Source organism: Thrips palmi, unplaced genomic scaffold (genome assembly GCF_012932325.1).
Source record: "Thrips palmi isolate BJ-2018 unplaced genomic scaffold, TpBJ-2018v1 HiC_scaffold_11, whole genome shotgun sequence".
NCBI lineage: Eukaryota > Metazoa > Arthropoda > Insecta > Thysanoptera > Thripidae > Thrips > Thrips palmi.
Window position 1 is genome coordinate 752718 of NW_023144622.1, and position 19341 is coordinate 772058.

The following is a 19341-nucleotide window of genomic DNA, read 5'->3' on the forward strand; positions in this document are numbered from 1 at the left end:
GTACGCCATCCCTTTTGACCCCAGGAATAGCACGGTGAGAGTGCCGCCTTGGAATGCAAGGGGGTGAGCTGTCAGTATTGCCGCCAAGTTTGCCACGTCGGTGGCACTGCGTCACCTTAGCAGCCAAGGCGGAGAATTCTTCAGCTCCCTCAACGGGTAGCTGGTCTTTGGACCTCTCTTTAGCATGCCTTTTGTTAAAGAGTGCGATCTTCCGCCTCAATTTGGGAACTGTATTGCCGCAAAGTTGGTCAAAATGCTGATAAATGGATAAAAAATCATGTTAAGGGCTGATTTTAAGGAACCACTGCGTCCAACCCAAGACGTGAAACCGTACTCCCTCTACGTGTGGCTGCTCTTTGGACCTCCCTTCAGCATACCTCTGTTGCGGGGTAAATTGGCCAAAGCGGTGACAAATTATTGTAAGGATTGAGGGTTCTGGGATTCGGGCAGCATGAAGGAGGGCACAGAGGTCAGCATGGAGGATGTATTGGTAGTCTAGGAGAGGCTCAGGACAGGGGCAGGGACAGCGCACCGCGGGTAACAGTCATAGTCGTCATAGCAACAGAGGAGGCGCACGGCCGCCAACTATGGGACATTATGTTTCGGGCTGACTTAAAGCAGCCACTACGTAGCACCGCGTGCTGCAGATCCTGCGATGCTCTGTTCCAGGCGAGCGTTGCCGCGCCGCCGCGGCCTGGAGCCCTGGAACTGGAACCCTGGAACTGGAGCTGGAAAACGCGGCGCGCGGATTCAAATCGCTCCCAGAGCTGGAAATAGGCCAGGCTTGTCGTAAACTCGGGCAGGCAGGCAGGCAAAAAGCGAGTCCAGCGAGGTGCTGGGGCATGGCCGGCATGGCTGGAGCCTCCAAGCGCCTAAACGCAGTGCCCCTCTTCACTGTAAAAAAAAAAGAGTGTTTATCGGCAAATTTGTTACTAATGTGACTTACGTCGTTTACTGATGACTCACGTTGTTCCCCAATGAGATGTCTTTAAACTAGTAGCCACTTTTACGAGCATCGCTTTTGATTGCCACTGAAGACCCAGACCTAACCTGGTACGAGCCGCGAGTATGTCTCGTTGGGTTGACTAGGTTAGTTTGTAAACAATGAAAAGATCTTGCATTGTTTGTGAACAAACCTGGTCAACCATCTTTGGTATTGGAACAGCATGTTGAACCGCAGCGTTGTCGAGGTCGGTGGTCGTTGTGTTGTTGGAAGAATGACGAGCCTTTTTTAACAGTGGTGTTCTTGTTCCAGCGGCAAGTGCCTGGCCGGACCGCCGGACCGGCCAAGCCACGCGGCTTTCTCCCGCACTGCCTCCATTAGGCCCGGAATCCACGGCCTCCAATTCGGGTGCGTTGGCGGTCTCGGACGTCTCGGACGTCTCGGACGCGGAGGTCCCGCGGGTTCGACTCCCAGTGTGTCCGTTGTTTATGTTTCAAAAGCGAAGTGGAAATCAACGCACCTGTAGGACACCTGCGGACACCCCCGACCACACACACACACACACACACACACACACACACACACACACACACACACACACACACACACACACACACACACACTGTACGAAGACAGTAACTCAGATCAATCATAAAAGTAGATGTTGTGACTAACCCTCTTAGTAAAAACGATATTACTCAGAAGTACAACCAAATTTTAACCGACTGGACTGAAATTTTTTCACTACGGTGCGGACCCTGATATACCCGCGTTCGATTCCCTTCACAATCCTAAATTTCTACTCCAGAACGAAAAGCAAGAAAGCCACGGTCATCGCGCGGCCGTCCGTCGGTGTGCTTCGCGACATGTCGTCCGGAAGGCTAGGCTAACGGTGCCGGCTCTGCTGGGCTCTGCAGACTGACTCCGAGAGTCGTTTTCGTCGCTCTGTCTCTCTCGCACCTGCGCCGGACGCCCCATGCGTGCGAGCGAGACAGAACGTCGAAAACGACTCTTGGAATCGGACCGCTGAACCAAACAAATACTTTAACGAGTGTGCAACTGCTGGAGAGGCGGCCGCGCTCCGCGATGTGTGAGAACACGGAGCGGCGGGCCGACTCCGAACAGCTCTCTCTGTCTCTCTCGCACTCGTGGGACGTCCCGTAGAGGTGCGAGGGAGACAGAGTGACGACGTTGCCGCTCGGAATGCAGTGTGCTGCCGGCCGCCCATGACGCGCTATTGTTCCGGAAAGAAATGTGCGTTATTTGGCGAGAGAGAGAGAGAGACTGAGACGGACTGAAAGAGACTTGACGAAAGCGCGTTGTTACTGGCCGGGTCCTCCTCCGCGGCTCGCGGCAGCATGGCGGCAGCGCACAGTGGGCCAGAAGACCGGTGGAGGCGGACATAACTCTGGACGCGTTTCGAGCGCCAGAGTCGCTTATCAGGCCTCGAACCGAACGTGTGACCCCACCAATGGATTCCTCGTTCGGAGAGCAATCCATTGGTGGGGTCACACGTTCGGTTCGAGTCCTGTTTAGCGACTCTGAAGCTCAAAACGCGTCTAGAGTTTTGGCCTCCTCCACCGGTCTTCTGGCCCACTGTGCAGCGGGCAGCGCGTTCCCGAGAACGGCGGGGGCTTTCGTGGAAGCGCTCCACCGGGCGCCCCGACCCGACCCGCCGCCGTACAACATTCACCAGGGAAACTGACGATACTTCCAACGTGATGTGGCGGAATTCCGCACTGGTAAAACTAAAGTAAGGCGTAACACTGCGCACAGTGGGCCAGAGGACCGGTGGAGGCGGCCAAAATTCTAGACGCGTTTTAAGCTCCAGAGTCGCTAAATGGGACTCGAACTGAGCTTGTGACCCCACCAATGGATTCCTCGTTCGGAGAGCAATCCATTGGTGGGGTCACACACCCGGTTTGAGTACCATAGTAATTCTAGTAATTTTAAAACACCTTTTTTTAAGGCAAGCAAGCTTCTGGCTACACCTCGCGAGACTAGTAAATAAATAAATAAAGCCGAAACCACAGACGCACGGAACCACAGAACAAACTATCTTGAAATGGTTTGGGGCAGCCACACCTTCCCTGCCCCTCCCCCGCCACACGGGTGGCCCATGCCGGCCCATGCCGGCCCATGCAGCACTCTGATTCCGAGAGTCGTCGCTCCGTCTCTCTCGCACTCATGGGGCGTCCCGTATATGTGCGAGAGAGACAGAACGACGAAGACGACTCTCGGAATCAGTCTGCAGGCCCAGCCTTTGGGCGGGGTCGCCCCTCAGTGGGCCCACCTACCGGCGGCACAACTATCCGGCATAATCTAGAAAATCCGATTCCGGGATGGAGCCGTGAGCCGTCGCCGCGCCCGGCCTTGGACAAGTAGAGTGTCACCGGCGGGGGGCCGGGCGCGACGCCCACCAGACCAGGTGGCCCTCCACAGACACAAACACATTCTCTCTCTCTCTCTCTCTCTCTCTCTCTCTCTCTCTCTCTCTACTCTCTCTCTCTCTCTCTGTCCTGACCACACACACACACACACACACGGGGCAACAAGCTTACCCCAAACACGCTCCGTGGATCCTGACCCCGCCTCTCCGAGGTCGTGGAGGTAGGTGCGGCGGCGTGGGACGCGGTGTCGCATCTGGAGAGTCATTTCCGAACGGTCGCTCCGTCTCTCTCGCTCCGTTGCGGGACCGCCCCATGAGTGCGAGAGAGACAGAGCGACGAAAGCATCGTTCGGAATCGACCTGCCGGCCGGAGAGCGCTCGGCTCGCTGGAGAAGGCCCTGGAGAAGCAGGCGCCGCCGGGGCTTGGCCGAGCCTGGCCGGGGCCCACATCTCGCGCCTCATCTGGGGCCGCATTTTTGCAGCCGGCCCACTGTGAGGCCCACACCCAGCGGTGGGATTCCGAAGCGCGCCGTCTCTCTCGCACTCACGGCGCCGGCCGGCGGATCAAACGGCGGACCCGCAGGGACCGCGGGCGGAGGGCTAAGCGAAAGGGAGCCGCGCCTTCCCGGCGTCACCTGCCAGCGGGAGAGAGAGAGAGAAGAGAAACGGGGGAGAGATAGAGAGAGAGAGGGAGAGAGAGGAGAGAGAGAGAGAGAAGGGGGAGAGATAGAGAGAGAGAGGGAGAGAGAGAGAGAGGGAGAGAGAGAGAGAGAGAGAGAGAGAGAGAGAGAGGAGAGAGAGAGAGAGAGAGAGAGAGAGAGAGAGAGAGAGAGAGAGAGAGAGAAGAGAGAAAAGATAACGAGATGAGAAAAAAATCCAACACGGGAATCAATCAATTCGAAACCGTGTCGAAGGAGGCGGGGGAGAGACCTCGGCCCAGTCGTGCGTTCAAGTCCCCGAGCAAGGCAGCAGGCGGTTGTGATGGGGTAACACGCGGCGCGCCACGCCACTGCAAGCCGCGGCGTCCACCGAAAGTCTGTATTCCCTTCCGCACGGACACCTCCTCATTCCGATGGGCAGCGCGTCCAGTCAGGTGCGCACTCTTCCTGCCCCTCCCCCCCCTTCCCCTCCCCACCACCCCCACCCAGCCGCCTTTCTCCTCAGCGCGCTCACACAAGCCGCGCGCCTCCCACTCCCCCGTGCAGGACTCGGTGTGTCTTCCCTCTCTCTCTCTCTCTCTCTCTCTCTCTCTCTCTCTCTCTCTCTCTCTCTCTCTCTCTCTCTCTCTCTCTCTCCATAGCGTTCCCTGGCCGCCAGTGCCGCCCGCTCGGAGCGGCCTGCTGCCCGGCCTGCATCTGCATACGGGACGCACGTCGCGCCATTTCCAGGGAGTTTCCAGGGGGTTTCCAGGGCGCCTCAATGCGGAGCCGGAGTCTCGTCCGGGATCCCGACCCGGCCGCAGGAAAGTGGACCGACCGGGGGCACCCCGCGGGATGACAGCGATGACACACAGCAGACTGATTCCGAGAGTCTTTTTTGCCGCTGTCTCCCTCGTACTCGTATGGGGCGTCCCGTACAGGTGCGAGAGACAGAGCGACGAAAGCGACTCTCGGAATCAGTCTGCTGGGCGCACAGAGCCCCTGCGGATTGCGGTGTAGGCAACCGCAGCGCACCGACGTGCAGGGGTTGCCTACCCGTCGGCGGCAAGGCGCTCCCCGGACGGCCGAGAGACACCGTGACTGCCGTCGAAAAAGTTCAACCAACTCGACGACAATCCAGTCGATTTGCCTGGCGAAGTATTTCCAGTTAAAAAAAGGAAGGGCCCGATAGTCAAGTGAAGCGAATACTTTAAGTCGGTTTGCTTTAACTTCCTCACAGTGCAGTTGAAACGGCGCGGGCGATGGCCGGCGTGCCTTAGGGACGGCCCCCCTGGTTGGGAAAGGGCGGGCGCTTTGAGACGCTCCCCTCGCCGGAGCTGTAAACCGCCGCGCCGCCGCGACGCCCCCCCCCCCCCCCCCGCCGCCCCTTCCCCTCCCCGGCCCCCTCCGGCGGCAGGTCGCTCAGGCCGAACAGGTCCGCCGGGCCGCGGCCGCCTCGCCGCCTCGCCTTCGTCAGTTGGCAGCGGAGCGGCATCGCGTCCACACCGCCAGTCTGAGGGCGTACCGTCGTGCCACCGCGAGCACCGCGACGTCGCGAGTGAGTGCCCCTCCCCTCCCCTCCCCCACCCCCCGCGACGCCGCGACGCCGGCCAGGGAATCGAGGCCACCTGTGCATGGCGCTGAGCGGCGTGGCGCGGAGTGGCTCGCGCGTGTAGTGCGTGTGTGTGTGTGTGTCCGTCATTTTCGCGTTTTCGCGCGCGCGTGTAGCTTCAGTGAGCCGCGGTGGCGTTCCGGCGTGCGGGCGATGGTGGCCGTGACGACGGCGATGTTCTGAAGCGGTCGCGCCCCTCTGGCGGTCGCGCGCATCGTCCCCGTCACCGACACCACCGCCAACACTGACGTCCCCGTCGCGTGTGTCCGCCCCCAGCCCCCCGCCAGTGGATTATTGCCAGAGGATTATCTTGGATTGGCCGGCCCAGCAGCCAGCCAGCCACCGCGCCACCGACGAGAGCATGAGAGTGGCGGCCAGCGCCGCCAGAGCAGCAGCATGAGGAAGGACATCAAGAAGTCGTCGTACTACGTGTGGTTCCTCGGCGCCCAGGAGGCCAAGGGACTGCGCGGCCCCGAGTATGTGCTCCCCGTGGTGCGCTCCCTGGTGGAGCGCGAGCGCGAGGTGGAGCCCTTCAAGGTCACCCTGCAGGTCAGCCACAAGGGCCTCAAGATCGTGCAGAACGTCCCCGGCGCCGCGGCCGCGCCCGCCGGCAAGGCGTCCGCCAAGCCCGCCCTGAAGGCCGCCAAGGCGGAGACGGTCAAGCACCTGATCCCGCACCACGCGGTGACGTGCGTGCTGCAGCAGGAGGACATCGTGGCGTGCATCCTGCTGCTGTACAACCCCGTCACCAAGTGCCCCGTGCACGTGCACGCGTACCGCTGCGACTCGGTGGAGACGGCGCAGATCCTGTGCGGCCAGCTGCAGACGCTGATCGAGCGGCCGGACAACCAGAAGAAGCTGTCGGAGATCGAGTCCCGGCTGCGCGCCAAGGGACTGCTGCTGCCCGCCGCGCTGCCGCCCGGCCCGGCGTCGCGCAGGCACGGCGGCGGCTCGGACGGCCGCTCCACCAGCACCAGGGAGTCCGAGTCCTCGGCGGGCTCCTCGTCCGAGCGGCTCAGCGGGCTGCGCGAGGAGCGCGTCACCAACCTGTACGACTCGCTGGCCGCCGAGCTCCGCGAGAAGCTGGGCGCCGACCAGGACACCGGGCACGCGCCCATCCTGCTGCCGCCGCGCGACTACGACACCGTGCACCGCCAGAAGGGCAACCTGGCCAGCGTGGACCGGCGCCGCTGCCTCAGCGCGGCCGTGGTCGGCGTCAACGCCAGGAACGTGAAGAACGCCCTGGAGGAGCAGCCCGCCGCCGCCAGCGGCAGGGGCGCCGGCAAGCGCGGCTCCGGCGGCTCGGGCACCCAGACGGGCCGCGCGGGCGGCGGCGGCGGCGCCCTGGTGGGGTCCTCCGGGGGGTCCTCCGGCATCGGGTCGGACCACGCGCCGTCCCCGGACAACGAATCGGACCCGCGCTACCTGGACAACGCGTCTTCATCAGGTGAGCCTCGGCGGGCCTTGCTACGCTGTGGGAGAAGGTGTCGGTGAGGGAGGGGGGGGCGTCGTTATCACCTGCAGGTTGACCAAGGACGACAACGCCCTAAAGAAGCCGCTTCTTGAACCGAGATCACACTTGCATCACGTGAATTTACTACTTTTTGAATGATTCAAGTAGATACAAGTTATCGCAAGTTGGTTTTCTAGGTTCAAGAAAAGGATTTTTAGGGTGCAGGACGTGTTCTAGGCGCCGACTTGTGAGGCTTGACCCAACGCGAGAACAGCGGTCGAATCTTCACCACTCCGAAATGACCACCCGACCGAGCCCCCTTCGGGGCCCGGCCACACCTTTCACTGTGGGATTGAGATTCCCCTTGATTGGCGCCTTGGCGCGCCTTGGCCGAAGCACGCCGATGTGGGTCAGGTTTACTCGCCTCAATAATCCCAATGTTTGTTTTCCCATTTTCGTGTGCGGTTGAGGCGTGGTCGAGGCTGGGGCCGGCCGGGCCAAGCCGAGCTAAAAGGCCGGGATGCGTGGGCTATCGCGCTGCGTCGGTCCCGTCGTCACGGCGGCAGGCCTCTATGCTTCCCACAGGCCGAGAAGGCCCCCCCCCCTTCCCCTCACCGGCGCGGCCGTCAAAGGAAAGCCAGTCGGTGCCGTATCAACCCCCCGCCCCCTCCCATTTCCACCTGCCGACGCGGCCGGCCGAAGGGGTCCTATCGTAATTTGTTTTTCATAATACACGTCGGTCTGGCCGCGCCTGGGCTAGGCGAGGGAGTAGGAGTGCCTTCGGAGGTGAACGGCCGGGCCGGGCCTCAGGCCGAGCCCCGCCAAGGGCCCCGTCGCCCCCGTGGTGCCAACCTTGAAACAACAAATAGGCTGGACAAGGGTACCAACTGGCAGGAGTGCATTGACGTGCCCAGGTACCATAGACTAACCCGGCCTTCGTGACAATGGGCCTGAGCACGCCGACTCAGGACACTGCTGTCGCTCTCTCTCTCTCTCTCTCTCTCTCTCTCTCTCTCTCTCTCTCTCTCGCACCAGTACGGAACGCCCCGTGAGTGCGAGAGAGACAGAGCGAGCGAGTGCGCGCGGACCTTCTGTATGGACCTGGAAGAAAAACCTTTAACAAAGTCGAAACGCGGTCCAGTCAGGGCAGCGCGCTCTGTACGTACCATGACTCTGCCCCTCTTTCTTCATCTCTATCCCGATTCTTGGCACGGTGTTTCTATCCCGCTCCGAGTCTTGGCACGCCACTTCTATCCCTCTCTATCCCGCTGCGCTTCCCGTTACAGTGTACCTGTCGGGGGCGGCGCGCGGCACTGCGTTCGACTGTTTAAATCCGCCGCCGCCTCGGCGGCCACCGGTTCTCTAGTGCTCTCCAGCACTCTCGAGGACTCTCTAATTGAGCGTCACTAGCACGAGACTCTTGCAAACAAAAAATGATGAGCCTCTCCAGGGAGCCGTTAGAGGTCAGCAGCCACACTGCCTATTTAAGGAATGGCCACACACTCTCACACACACACACACACACACACACACACACACACACAGTCACACACACTTACGCTCGTAATTGCGCGTAAATGTGTCTGGCATTCCAGCGAGGGGAGCGATTGACTGAAACTACGGCCGCAGTTCCAACGGCGACCGCAGCGCGGCGCTGGAGGCGCCAAGAGGGGTCCTCTCCTTTACGGGAATCGGCTGACTCTCGAAATGGTAATGCCCCTGCGTTAGTTTGGAGCGGCGTACGTGAGCCCCTCGAGCACGCACGCAGGGTCTCGTATTTCGCCATTTAGTTTTGAAAAAATCAAAATCCACGGTTTATTATTTTGGGTGAATTTACTACAACTGGTCGTTCCCCCATGTATTCTAAGATTTTTTTTAGCGAAACATGCCTTTACTTTAAAAACCAACTTAAAGTACAAGATACATTACGGCGTGCGTCAGCTTGATTTTTTTTGTTTAAAAAAAAATCAGTACATTTTTTTTGTAAGTACACCTTGAAAAATGGTTTCTTTATTTTAAATTTTCTTGGTTTTTATAAGAAAAATGTCTGAACAAAGGAAAATTTTTCTGCATACAAGGAAAAGAGTTTGGATAAAGAAAAATTTTCTTTTTTTTAAAAAAAGAGAAAAACACAAGAAAAGTTAAATTTTTTTCGATCCAAGAAGTCATTTTTTTAGGTGTAGGATTAGGACAAATTTACCTTCATTACGTGCACCCTACACTGGCATTTCCGACACTTTTCCGGAGACGTGCGTATGTCCGCGCCAAACGCGGCTCTGGAAGTAGGCGAGCGAGGGGCAGGCAGGCAGGCAGGGGTGCGCACTTTACCGCGTTAGAACGAGGAAACCGACCAGTCGCTGGCCCCGCTGGCCCCGCCGGCCTGGCGCGCGCAGACGTGTACTTTTCACGATCCGCATGCACCCACACTCATACACACTGCGCGGCCTAGCTGCACTGCGGCCAAGCCGGGCGAGGGGGAGAGATGCTTCCGCTTCGGAGAAGTGAGGTTAGGTAATCCTGCAGCTGCATTTCCGTCCGTTCACACACACACACTCACATCGGAATTCACATTCCGCGGAACCATGTGGAAGTGAGCCAGAAGAATGAGGTCAATATTTTTATTTTCCTCATTTTGCAGTGTACCCTTTCCCGCCCCTTTCTTTCGCGGCGCCGCATTCGGCTTCGATTTTACAGCCGTTTTATTACACGAGCCAAGTGCGCGTGCCAATCCCATCCCAATCCACCTGTGGCTGCCCGTGGCTGATCCCGACGATCGTCGCTCTGTCTCCCTCGCACCTACACGGGACGCCCCATGAGTGCGAGAGAGACAGAGCGACGAAAACGACTCTCGGAATCAGTCTGCTGGCCCAATGAGGGCGCGGCGTGACCGTGAGTCATACCCGGGCCGCTGCACCACCTTGCAGTGCCTGCAGCGTCTCGCGCCGCGCCAAGTAAGACGCCTCTGGACGCGCCAAGCGGCGCCAAGCGTGTCAGCGGCTCAAGTTTCGTGTTGCTGCCCCAGCTCCTCATACCCAGTTTCGTATGACGTCCTCCATACCCATTCGCTCGACCCATCCGTCATCAGTCTCGATCTGGAAAAGGGAACCATTCCAGAGTAGTCAATAACTTGAACCCAAGCTGGAACCACCTTCCAAATGTGCAGCCGCTGGACGAGAATCTTTCTCGGCACAACAATATTTTTCAGGCACGAAGTATCTACCGCTACTTTCACAAGGATCGGATATTTCAGCCTCGCCAGGAGTTTTTTGAGACTTTGCGAAAAGACAAAACTTGGTAGGCTGAGATTTTAATGATCCTTATTAAAAACGATCCAGTTTGGTAAAAAATTATTTTTCTGGTACTTTACTTGTACCTGACTAGCATTAATAATTCGCAGTTTCGCTATTTTTCTCCTTTTTTAAAAATTTTTTGCCTGGCCCTTGGCTACGCCTTGCTACGCCCCTGCTCGGCCCTCTTGCATTCACTGGAGCCGCCTTAACAAGACGAAGCCCTGTCCAGTCGATCCCTGCCGTTCCAGTACGCTGCCTTGTTTGAATGTCCAGCCGAGTGACTTGCAGGCCTCCCCGGACGGCCGGGCGGACGGACAGACAGACAGACAGACAGACAGACGGACGGACAGACAGACAGACAGACAGACAGACAGACAGACAGACAGACAGGCTGACACACATGGGTGGTCCAGCCCCGACGATGCTGTTGCGATAAAGAAAGACGAGATAAACAGAGAGAGACGGAGCGAGTGCATTATCTCATCGGCAGTGTTGATAGAGCAGAGCAGCAGCCAATCGCTGCACCAGCGAAAACAACAACAACAACAACAACAACAACAAAAAGAAAGAACGGCGCAAAAACTAATTGCAGCCGTTGCGTAAATAACAACAGTCGAGAAAAGCGATTCGGCTCAATCCGTTAGCGGCACGGTGCGATAAATTTGTTGTTGTTGTTGTTGTTTGGTACTGGCTAGACCGGGCTTGTGAAAGGGGCGGCAGGTCGCCATCCCCGGCCGTTTGTCCGTCCATTGGCCAACAACGCGCGGCCAGTTTGTCCTCCACCTGTGCTGCTCATCTGCAACAACAACAACAACAACTGCCAGGCAATTAGACTATGCTGCTGTAAAAGTGAAAACACGGCCCCCTTGCTTTTAACATGCAGCAGTATCAACAACAAAAACAACAGCAGCAGCAGTAGCAGGAGCAGCTTTTGTGCGGCGTACGGCCCAAAAGTTTCTCAGCGCCGAGGTAGTACACACGGCGTGCATGCCATCCGTTGCGGTCGTCACCACGCGGCCTACGTATCGTTTTATTCCCTTTTTACGCCGCCAAATTGACGCCAATTCAGCCAGCCAGACTCGCGGGGGAGAGAGAAACTAACCGCGTCTCTGATTGGCTACACGCGAGAAACACCGCGACGGCTGGCAAAGGGGTGGGATCACTTTCAGCGAATCAACACCTGTATGGCTGAGCGATACCGATCGGAGGTGTTGGCAGCTGTGTGTGTGTGTGTTTGCGTCTCTTTCTCTCTCTCTCTCTCTCTCTCTCTCTCTCTCTCTCTCTCCTCTCTCTCTCTCTTTCTCTCTCTCTCTCTCTCTCTCTCTCTCTCTCTCTCTCTCTCTCCTCTCTCTCTCTCTCTCCTCTCTCTCTCTCTCTCTCTCTCTCTCTCTCTCTCTCTCTCTCTCTCTCTCTCTCTCTCTCCGTGGGCGAGCGTGTGTGTGAGGCTGCGGGTGGCTGGTCCTGGAGACGCGCGCAGAATGGGAGATCGTTATCGCTGGAATTTATAAAGGTTTCCCTTTCGGGACCGTAACGCTACGCGCTCGGCGCCTTTTTCGCGTTTCTTGTCGGAGTTACGCGCGGTCAGAAAGTGTGACAAGGGCGTTACAAAATTAGAGTAATCACGCCTCGCGTCTGCGTCGGTGGCGGCGAGCCGCGGCGGAGTAGAAAGGACCCCACCGCGACTTGGGAGGGAAACTGGGGGAAAAATGAGCCAGCGGAGTTGATTCCGAGAGTCGTCGCTCTGTCTCCCTCGCACCTATACGGGTCGCCCTATGAGTGCGAGAGGCACAGAGCGACGAAAACGACTCTCGGAATCAGTCTGCACTGCAGCGAGCGGCGCGTCGCTGTCCCGTGCCAGCGTTGTTATTCGCCCGACAGGCTTGTTATTGGCAGTCAGGCCCCGCTATTCGCACGATCGTAATGAGCCTGGCCTGGCCGGCACGGCAGCGCCGCCGCGTAGCACAGTGACCGGGATACAGGTATTTTCTAATCGGCGAGTCCCGGTACGGACTACGGAGCGAGGCTTGCCTGAGCGAGGCGGGGCGTGGCGGCCGATTCGGCCACCGCGATCAACGCGTTGACCTTGCCGGCCTTGCCCCTCCCGAGTCGTCCTCTGTCTCTCTCGCACCCAAACGGCGCGCCCCGTGAGTGCGAGAGAGACAGAGCGACGAAAACGACTCTCGGAATCCGTCTGCTACTGGCCGCGGCTGGCGGTTGCCCCACGAGAAGCGGGAAAAAGCAGGCATAATGAGATAGACTCGAAAACGGAGTGATTTGAGGAGGGGCTTGGCCGGGCTTCGCAAGGTGGAGACTGGCGAGTTGGCTCTGATCCGAGTCCGACGTGACATGAGTGCGTCACAGGTGGCAATAGCACGAGAAAATAAAATTGTTCTTAACTAAAATTTATTTGAATAATCGACTTTTATTTTGTATATTTTGAAGCCCTTAGTTAAATCCTTCCGACAGTGTAAGAAAGCCTATTTATTTTCGTTCCGGCGGCAAAAGTCGGTTCCCTTCCCGCCTGCGGCCGCAGTCCAAATACAAGCTCAATCTCCCTCGACCGACATTAGTCCCCGTCTCCGCGAAGACGGCGTGCCTACACTGGGCAGCAGACTGATTCCGAGAGTCGTTTTCGTCGCTCTATCTCTCTCGCGCTCATGGGGCGTCCCGTGCTGGTGCGAGAGAGACAGAGCGACGAAAACGACTCTCGGAGTCAGTCTGCAGGCGGGCAAGCGGGGCACTGGGCGTGTTCCGAACGTCCTACAAAGCATCGGCCGCTTCCGGAGCATGCCGGTGCACTGGCACTCCCATGGCACTGCGTGTGCCTGGCCAGCTAGCCAGGCAGCCAGCCAGCCAGCCAGCCAGCCAGCGCCCAGAGGATTTAAAAGGCATTCAGGCGGAGCGCTTTTGTCTCGGTCGGTCACATTGTGGTCACGCGGTGGTCACATCGTGGTCGCGGTCACGTGGCCGGTCACATTGTGGTCACGTGGTGGTCACGTCGTGGTCGTGTTCACGTGGTGGTCACATCGTGGTCGCGGTCACGTGGCCGGTCACATTGTGGTCCTTTTGTGCCCCGCTTGTTCTGACGTTCGTTTCAAACGATGCAGCGCGCGGTGCAATATGCAGAGTGTAAGAAATAAGAGCAAGACCATGCCCCCCTGGACCTCTGGACCCCTCTGATTCCGAGTCTCTCTCTCTTTCTCGAACTCGTGGGCCTGTACAGGTGCGAGAGAGTCAGAGCGACGAGACCTACCCCTCGGAATCAGCCGGCCGGGCCGCGGACTGGACTTGGTGCATCGGAATGAATGGTGGAACAATGGACGTCTTTTATCAGGCATCTGACCGATTCCAAGGAGAAGGGGTGGAGGAGGGGGCGGGCCTTCGGGCCTTCTCACTGGGATGAGTCGCCACACTTAAAACCACTTTTCCCTCCTTTTATTTTCATTTTTGTTTCGTTTTTTGTTGAAAGGTTGTTCTTGTTGAAATGTTTGAAGGAAATGCACGCGCCAATTAGAACCCTGGAGTGCATCTGTCGAACCGGAAACGCGCTCAAAAAGTGTGCAAACAGCTTAATGAAATAATGAAGCAGGCCCTTTCGGCTAGTGTAGTGCCTGCGGAGCGTTTTTCCTCGAAGCGCGCGGCGGCGCGGCGGCCTCTCCTAAAACGACAAGTCATTCGGAAAAGTGATTGCACGTCGGCGGACTCGCAGATGAGCGCTAATCAAGCACTGGGTGGGTGTGCCGCGGAGTGCCTGAGAAACGAGCACACATTTTCGTTCCTTTTGCGCCGCCTCGCCGAGCCAAGGTTAAAATGCCAAAGGGGAAGAAGAAAAAACGCCCACCAGAGCTAGAAAAAACATAACTAACTAGCCGCTCGCCAAGGCAAACCGAGAGAGAGACAGATAGACAAACACACAGATACAGTCAACACACACACACACACACACACACACACACACACACACACACACACACACACACACCACCCGCGCGTGTCATTACAGTGCCGGGTTGGCCAAGATAAGGTTCCTGTTCCTTTGGGGTGCGGCGGCATTGCCGGGCGTCGACTCGGGTCGACTTTGGCTTCGCTTTGGCTTCGCTTTGGCTTCGCTTTGGCTTCGCTTTGGCTGCGATGGACTCGTTTGCTGCGCACGGCGTGATGGCGGTGCACTGGGACTGGTGCACTTTGCACCGCTTTGCACCGCTTTGCGCGCGAGCCACCTAGAAAAGCACTATACACTGCAGAAGGGGCTCGCGCGTGCCGCCCCGCCTCGTCCTTCTCCGGCCAAATACAGAGGCAGCGTCCCGCAGTGCAGCAGTCAGAGAGTCGCTCTGTCTCTCACGCGCCTATACGGGACGCCGCATGAGTGCGAGAGAGACAGAGCGACGAAAACGACTCTCAACCTGCAGCGTCCTCAGAGCCTTTTAGCCCGGACAGGACGGGCAAGGCGAGAAAGCCCGGCCGTGCCTGCCGTGCCAGCCGTGCCGTGCCGCCATTAGCAAGAAGGTCCCTTTTCATAATCACAGTCGTCGCCTTGATGTTAATAGTGGTCCCCAGTGGATCGGGCGGCCGGACCGTGCCTCGCGATGCGGCGCATGCATGGCGCGTGCACTGTGAAACGAGGCCCGCGTCGCCACCGCGTCGCCGCCACGCGGTGGGCACGAGAACCTGTTCAGGTGGATGCAACGAGGAAGGCGAGGAGACCCCCGTGGACGCCAAGGAGGTCCTCGTTGACCACTTAGAAGTCCCCGTCAATGCAAAAGAGGTCCCCATCAACACCAAAGAGGTTTCCGTCAACGCCAAACCGTCGACGCCAAAGAGATCCCCGTCAACGCCAAAGATAGGTCCTCGTCGACGCCAAAGAAGTGCCCCTGGACGTCTTAGAGGTCCCCGTCAACTTCAAAAAGGTGCCCTCCCGTCAACGCCAAAGAGTTCCCCGTTGACGTCTTAGACGTCCCCGTCAACGTCAAAGAGGTCCCCGTCGACGACTTAGCGGTCCCCGTCGACGCCAAAGAGGTCCCCGTCGTCCCTCATTATTTCGAGCACGGTGGGAGCGACATTAGCTGCAGACACCTCGTTGAGAGGCATTAATGTATCGGCGCGACTTTCACTGCAGGCCCGCGAGCTGCTGCCGCTGTTGCGGCTCACGATCGCACCATCGCGGCCAGCAAGCGGCCAGCACACAGTGGGCCAGAAGACCGGTAGAGGCGGCCAAAACTCTAGACGCGTTTTGAGCTCCAGAGTCGCTAACTGGGACTCGAACCGAACGTGTGACCCCACCAATGGATTGCTCTCCGAACGAGGAATCGATTGGTGGGGTCACACGTTCGATTCGAGGCCTGCTTAGCGACTCTGGAGCTCAAAACGCGTCCGGAGTTTTGGCCGCCTCCACCGGTCTTCTGGCCCACTGTGCAGCACCCCCTTTGTGTGCGCGGAGTGTGTCGCGTCCATGGTCGTGCCCCTCGTAAAACACGCGGCCAATTCGAACATATTTTTTCATCCTTTTTTTGCGCTGCCTTACATTGTTTGGATATTAGTTTCGGAACGCACGCTGAAAAACGGTGGCACCTCCGAAAGGGAAATGGTCTCTTGTTGCTCGCGGCACGCCGCGCCACGCCACGCCACGCCACGCCACGCCGCGGCGGCGCGGGGCGCTCCCTCGCGAACACGTTCGTGCGAGTGCCACTTTCTTTAGTGACCTGGAACCCCTGCGCCTCGCCAGCCTCGCTCGCCGCGCTGCGCCGCGCAGCGCCCAGCCCCTGGAAGGCATGGAAGGTCCCAGCCTCGCGATGGGCCGCGCTGCACCGCGCATCGTGCGGCCGCCACACTGCCAAAAATGGTGGACACTCTGAAAAAAAAAACTTGGTTTCTTGGTTTTGTGGTAATGACTGCCTCACCACGTGAGTTGCCAGTCAATTGCGAATTTTGACCCACGTTTGCAATGCAGGGCGTGCTGGATTGAGAGAGGGAAGGGGGAGAGGGGAAGCCCTGCTCGGGTTGGCCGCTGACCGTTGTGTTTGGCAAGTCCATTTAGCGAAGAAAACGAGCGTTGACGTAACACCACTTCTTCTTCCTTCGGTGATTTTCTGTGGCGGTGTCTCTTGTTGCTTCGCGTCGTCTCTGTCTGGTCTCTTCTGATTCGTTCTCCTCCTCCTTCTTCTTCTCTTCATCTCTCCTTCCCTTCTCTTCTTCTTTTCTTGTCCTTCTTCTTCTTCTTCTTCTTCTTCTTCGTGCTGCATCAGGACGCTACTTTCAAACCGCGACTTTTCGGCCGCAGCTCTTGGGCGTCTCGGTTGGTGGTTCACGGTTCATGGTCCTCGATCCATGGTTCGCCGTTCTCGGTTCGCGGTTCAAGGGCGCCGCGGCGCCGCTGTGCCCCGGAGGCGGTCGATCGGTCATCGCGTCGCGTCGCGCTCGCGCGTGGGAGCAGGACCGCCAGGACCGCCCAGGGAACCGAACCGCACTGCACCGCGCGGCCGCGCCGCCGAGGCCCCCAAGGGGCCCAAGGTCCCCGGCGACAATCTCGGCATCGAGATCCAGATCGACATCAGGAAGGATTAAAATTGCTAAAGAAGCGGGGCTGACTGGCCGGCCGCTGAGTGGAGGAAGGTAATCGGCAGCTTCCGGACGGCGGCGACCACGCCGACCACGCCGACCACGCCGACCACGCCGACCACGCCGACCACGCCGACCACGCCGACCACGCCGACCACGCCGATCACGCCGACCACGCCGATCACGCCGACCACGCCGACCACGCCGACCACGCCGACCACGCCGACCACGCCGACCACGCCGACCACGCCGACCACGCCGACGACGCTCGTCGATGCGGCGGTCATTTCGTAAGCATTTCTCGTGGCAAAAAGGAGGCTATGGTCATTACGAGCGCGGAGGCTCGAGGCGGTCGCCTTGAAGGCCGCCGTGGTGCCGGGGACATGGTCATGGCGGTCATGGCGGCGTCACCAGGCTACGTTCACTCATAGTGGTGGCCATGGTGATCATGGTGATCATCCTGCTGATGGGTCTGAAAAGTGGTCATGCTAATCATCCTGCTGGTGTGTCCGGAAGGTGATCATAATGATCATCCTGCTGGTGGGTCCGGAAGGTGATCATGATGATCATCCTGCTGGTGGGTCTGGAAGGTGGTCATGGTGATCATCCTGAGGAAATGGTGATCATCCTGCTACCTGAAGGTGGTCGTGGTGATAATCCTGCTGAGAAGTCTTGGAGGTGGCCATGGTAATCATCCTGCTGGTGGGTCTGGACGGTGGTCATGGTGACCATCCAGCTGATGGCTCCTGAAGGTGGTCATGGTGATCATCCTGCTGAGAAGACTTGAAGGTGGTCATGGTAATCATCCTGCTGGTGGGTCTGGAAGGTGGTCATGGTGATCATCCTGCCGATGGGTCTTGAAGGTGGTCATGGTGATCGTTAATGGATCTTGATGGCATTTCGCACAATCAGTGTATCGTCGATCACGGCTGCAGCCGGCGAGTCGCTAACCCCGCATGACACTGTGGCCGTGACGTGTTTGTGGCGCGGCATGCTGGACACACTGGACACGGAGCAGGTCTGGCCGGCCGGCGGACCTGCGGAGCTACTTGGAAAGCCGCGCCCGCGGTGTCAACGGCCGGTGCCGGCTGGAGGCGAGGCTGGAGGCGAGCCTGGAGCCCGCAGGCCTGGAGCCCGCAGGCCTGGCCGTACCTGCTGGAGCCTCCAGCCTCTCTGGAGCGCGCCGCTCCTCGCTGGACGGCTGGACGCCAGCACACTGGACAAGCGCTATTGCGCTATTCAATGTTCCGAAGGCTTCTTTCTTGGCTGGGGATGCGAGTCGTGTCCAGCAGACTGATTCCGAGAGTCGTTTTCGTCGCTCTGTCTCTCCCGCGCCTGCACGGGACGCCGCATGAGTGCGGGAGAGACAGAACGACGAGAACGACTCTCGGAATCAGTCTGCTGCCTGACGGCGTGCCCTGACGGCCTGACGGCGTGCCGCCACGTCACGTCCAGGGTGACCTTTGGGGAAAGGGGGCAAGATGGAGCTGGGCGGGGCCATGGCGCGGCTTCCGTGGGACGCGAGGAGGGACGGACGCGGGTTCGATCCCCGCCGACGCCGAACACAAAACGCTAACGGGACCCTGAGATCCCTTGCGGAGCCTGGCGGCGTGGGATGCTGTCCAAGTGTCACACGACCCGCGAGGCGGGGCGGGGCGGGGCGGGGCGCGGTAGCTGTCCCGGAACTGGATGAGGGCGTTGGCAGCCGTGCGGTACACTCAGGTGCAGCAGCATTGCGGCAGGACAACAGGAACAGGGTCACGGTGAATACGATCGACTCTCTTGACTTTCCCTGTCGTCCGACCCGACCTGTCCGGCTGGGCGGCCGGGGGCCATGCGGCAGCTTGATCCCGAGCAACATTTCGTCGCTCCGTCTCTCTCGCACCCCCACAGCCACACCGCGAGTGCGAGAGAGACAGCGGCACTCTGCAGGTGCGGCCGAGGCGGCCGAGGACCAAGGACCTGGTCCTTGTTTACGAGCGCCTTCTGCACCGCACTTCGGCGAGACAGAGACGGACAGTGGGCCAGAAGACCGGCGCAGGCGGCCAAAACTCTAGACGCGTTTTGAGCTCCAGCGTCGCTAAATGGGACTCGAACCGGACGTGTGACTCCACCAATGGATTCCTCGTTCGGAGAGCAATCCATTGGTGGGGTCACACGTTCGGTTCGAGGCCTGTTTAGCGACCCTGGAGCTCAAAACGCGTCTAGAGTTTTGGCCGCCTCCACCGGTCTTCTGGCCCACTGTTCGGCAAGCCGAACCGCGCTTTCGTCGCTCTGTCTCTCACTCTCACGGGGCGCCCCGCCCGGCCCCACCGGGGTGCGAGAGAGACAGAGGTCGAACAAACATGACAGTCGGGCAATCAGCCGCCGTGACAATGGCTGCTTGATAGCGGCGGCAAAAAGCACGTGTGTGCCGCGACGCCGCGAGAAGGGCCAGAAAGAAAAACAACAACAACAAAAA

The 19341-nt window shown here is 58.9% G+C and overlaps 1 protein-coding gene across 1 annotated transcript in view; it reads left to right on the top strand.

Annotated features, from left to right (window-relative positions):
• Positions 1 to 5459: 5459 nt before the first annotated feature.
• The window catches only part of LOC117639663, a 77967-nt gene continuing 64085 nt past the window's right edge, over positions 5460 to 19341 (top strand). Inside the window, exons 1-3 of the mRNA XM_034375536.1 lie at positions 5460 to 5528; positions 5859 to 6837; positions 6916 to 7029. Of these exons, the coding sequence (XP_034231427.1) occupies positions 5979 to 6837; positions 6916 to 7029 (973 nt within the window). The 5' untranslated portion in view covers positions 5460 to 5528; positions 5859 to 5978. The remainder of the gene's footprint in view (positions 5529 to 5858; positions 6838 to 6915; positions 7030 to 19341) is intronic.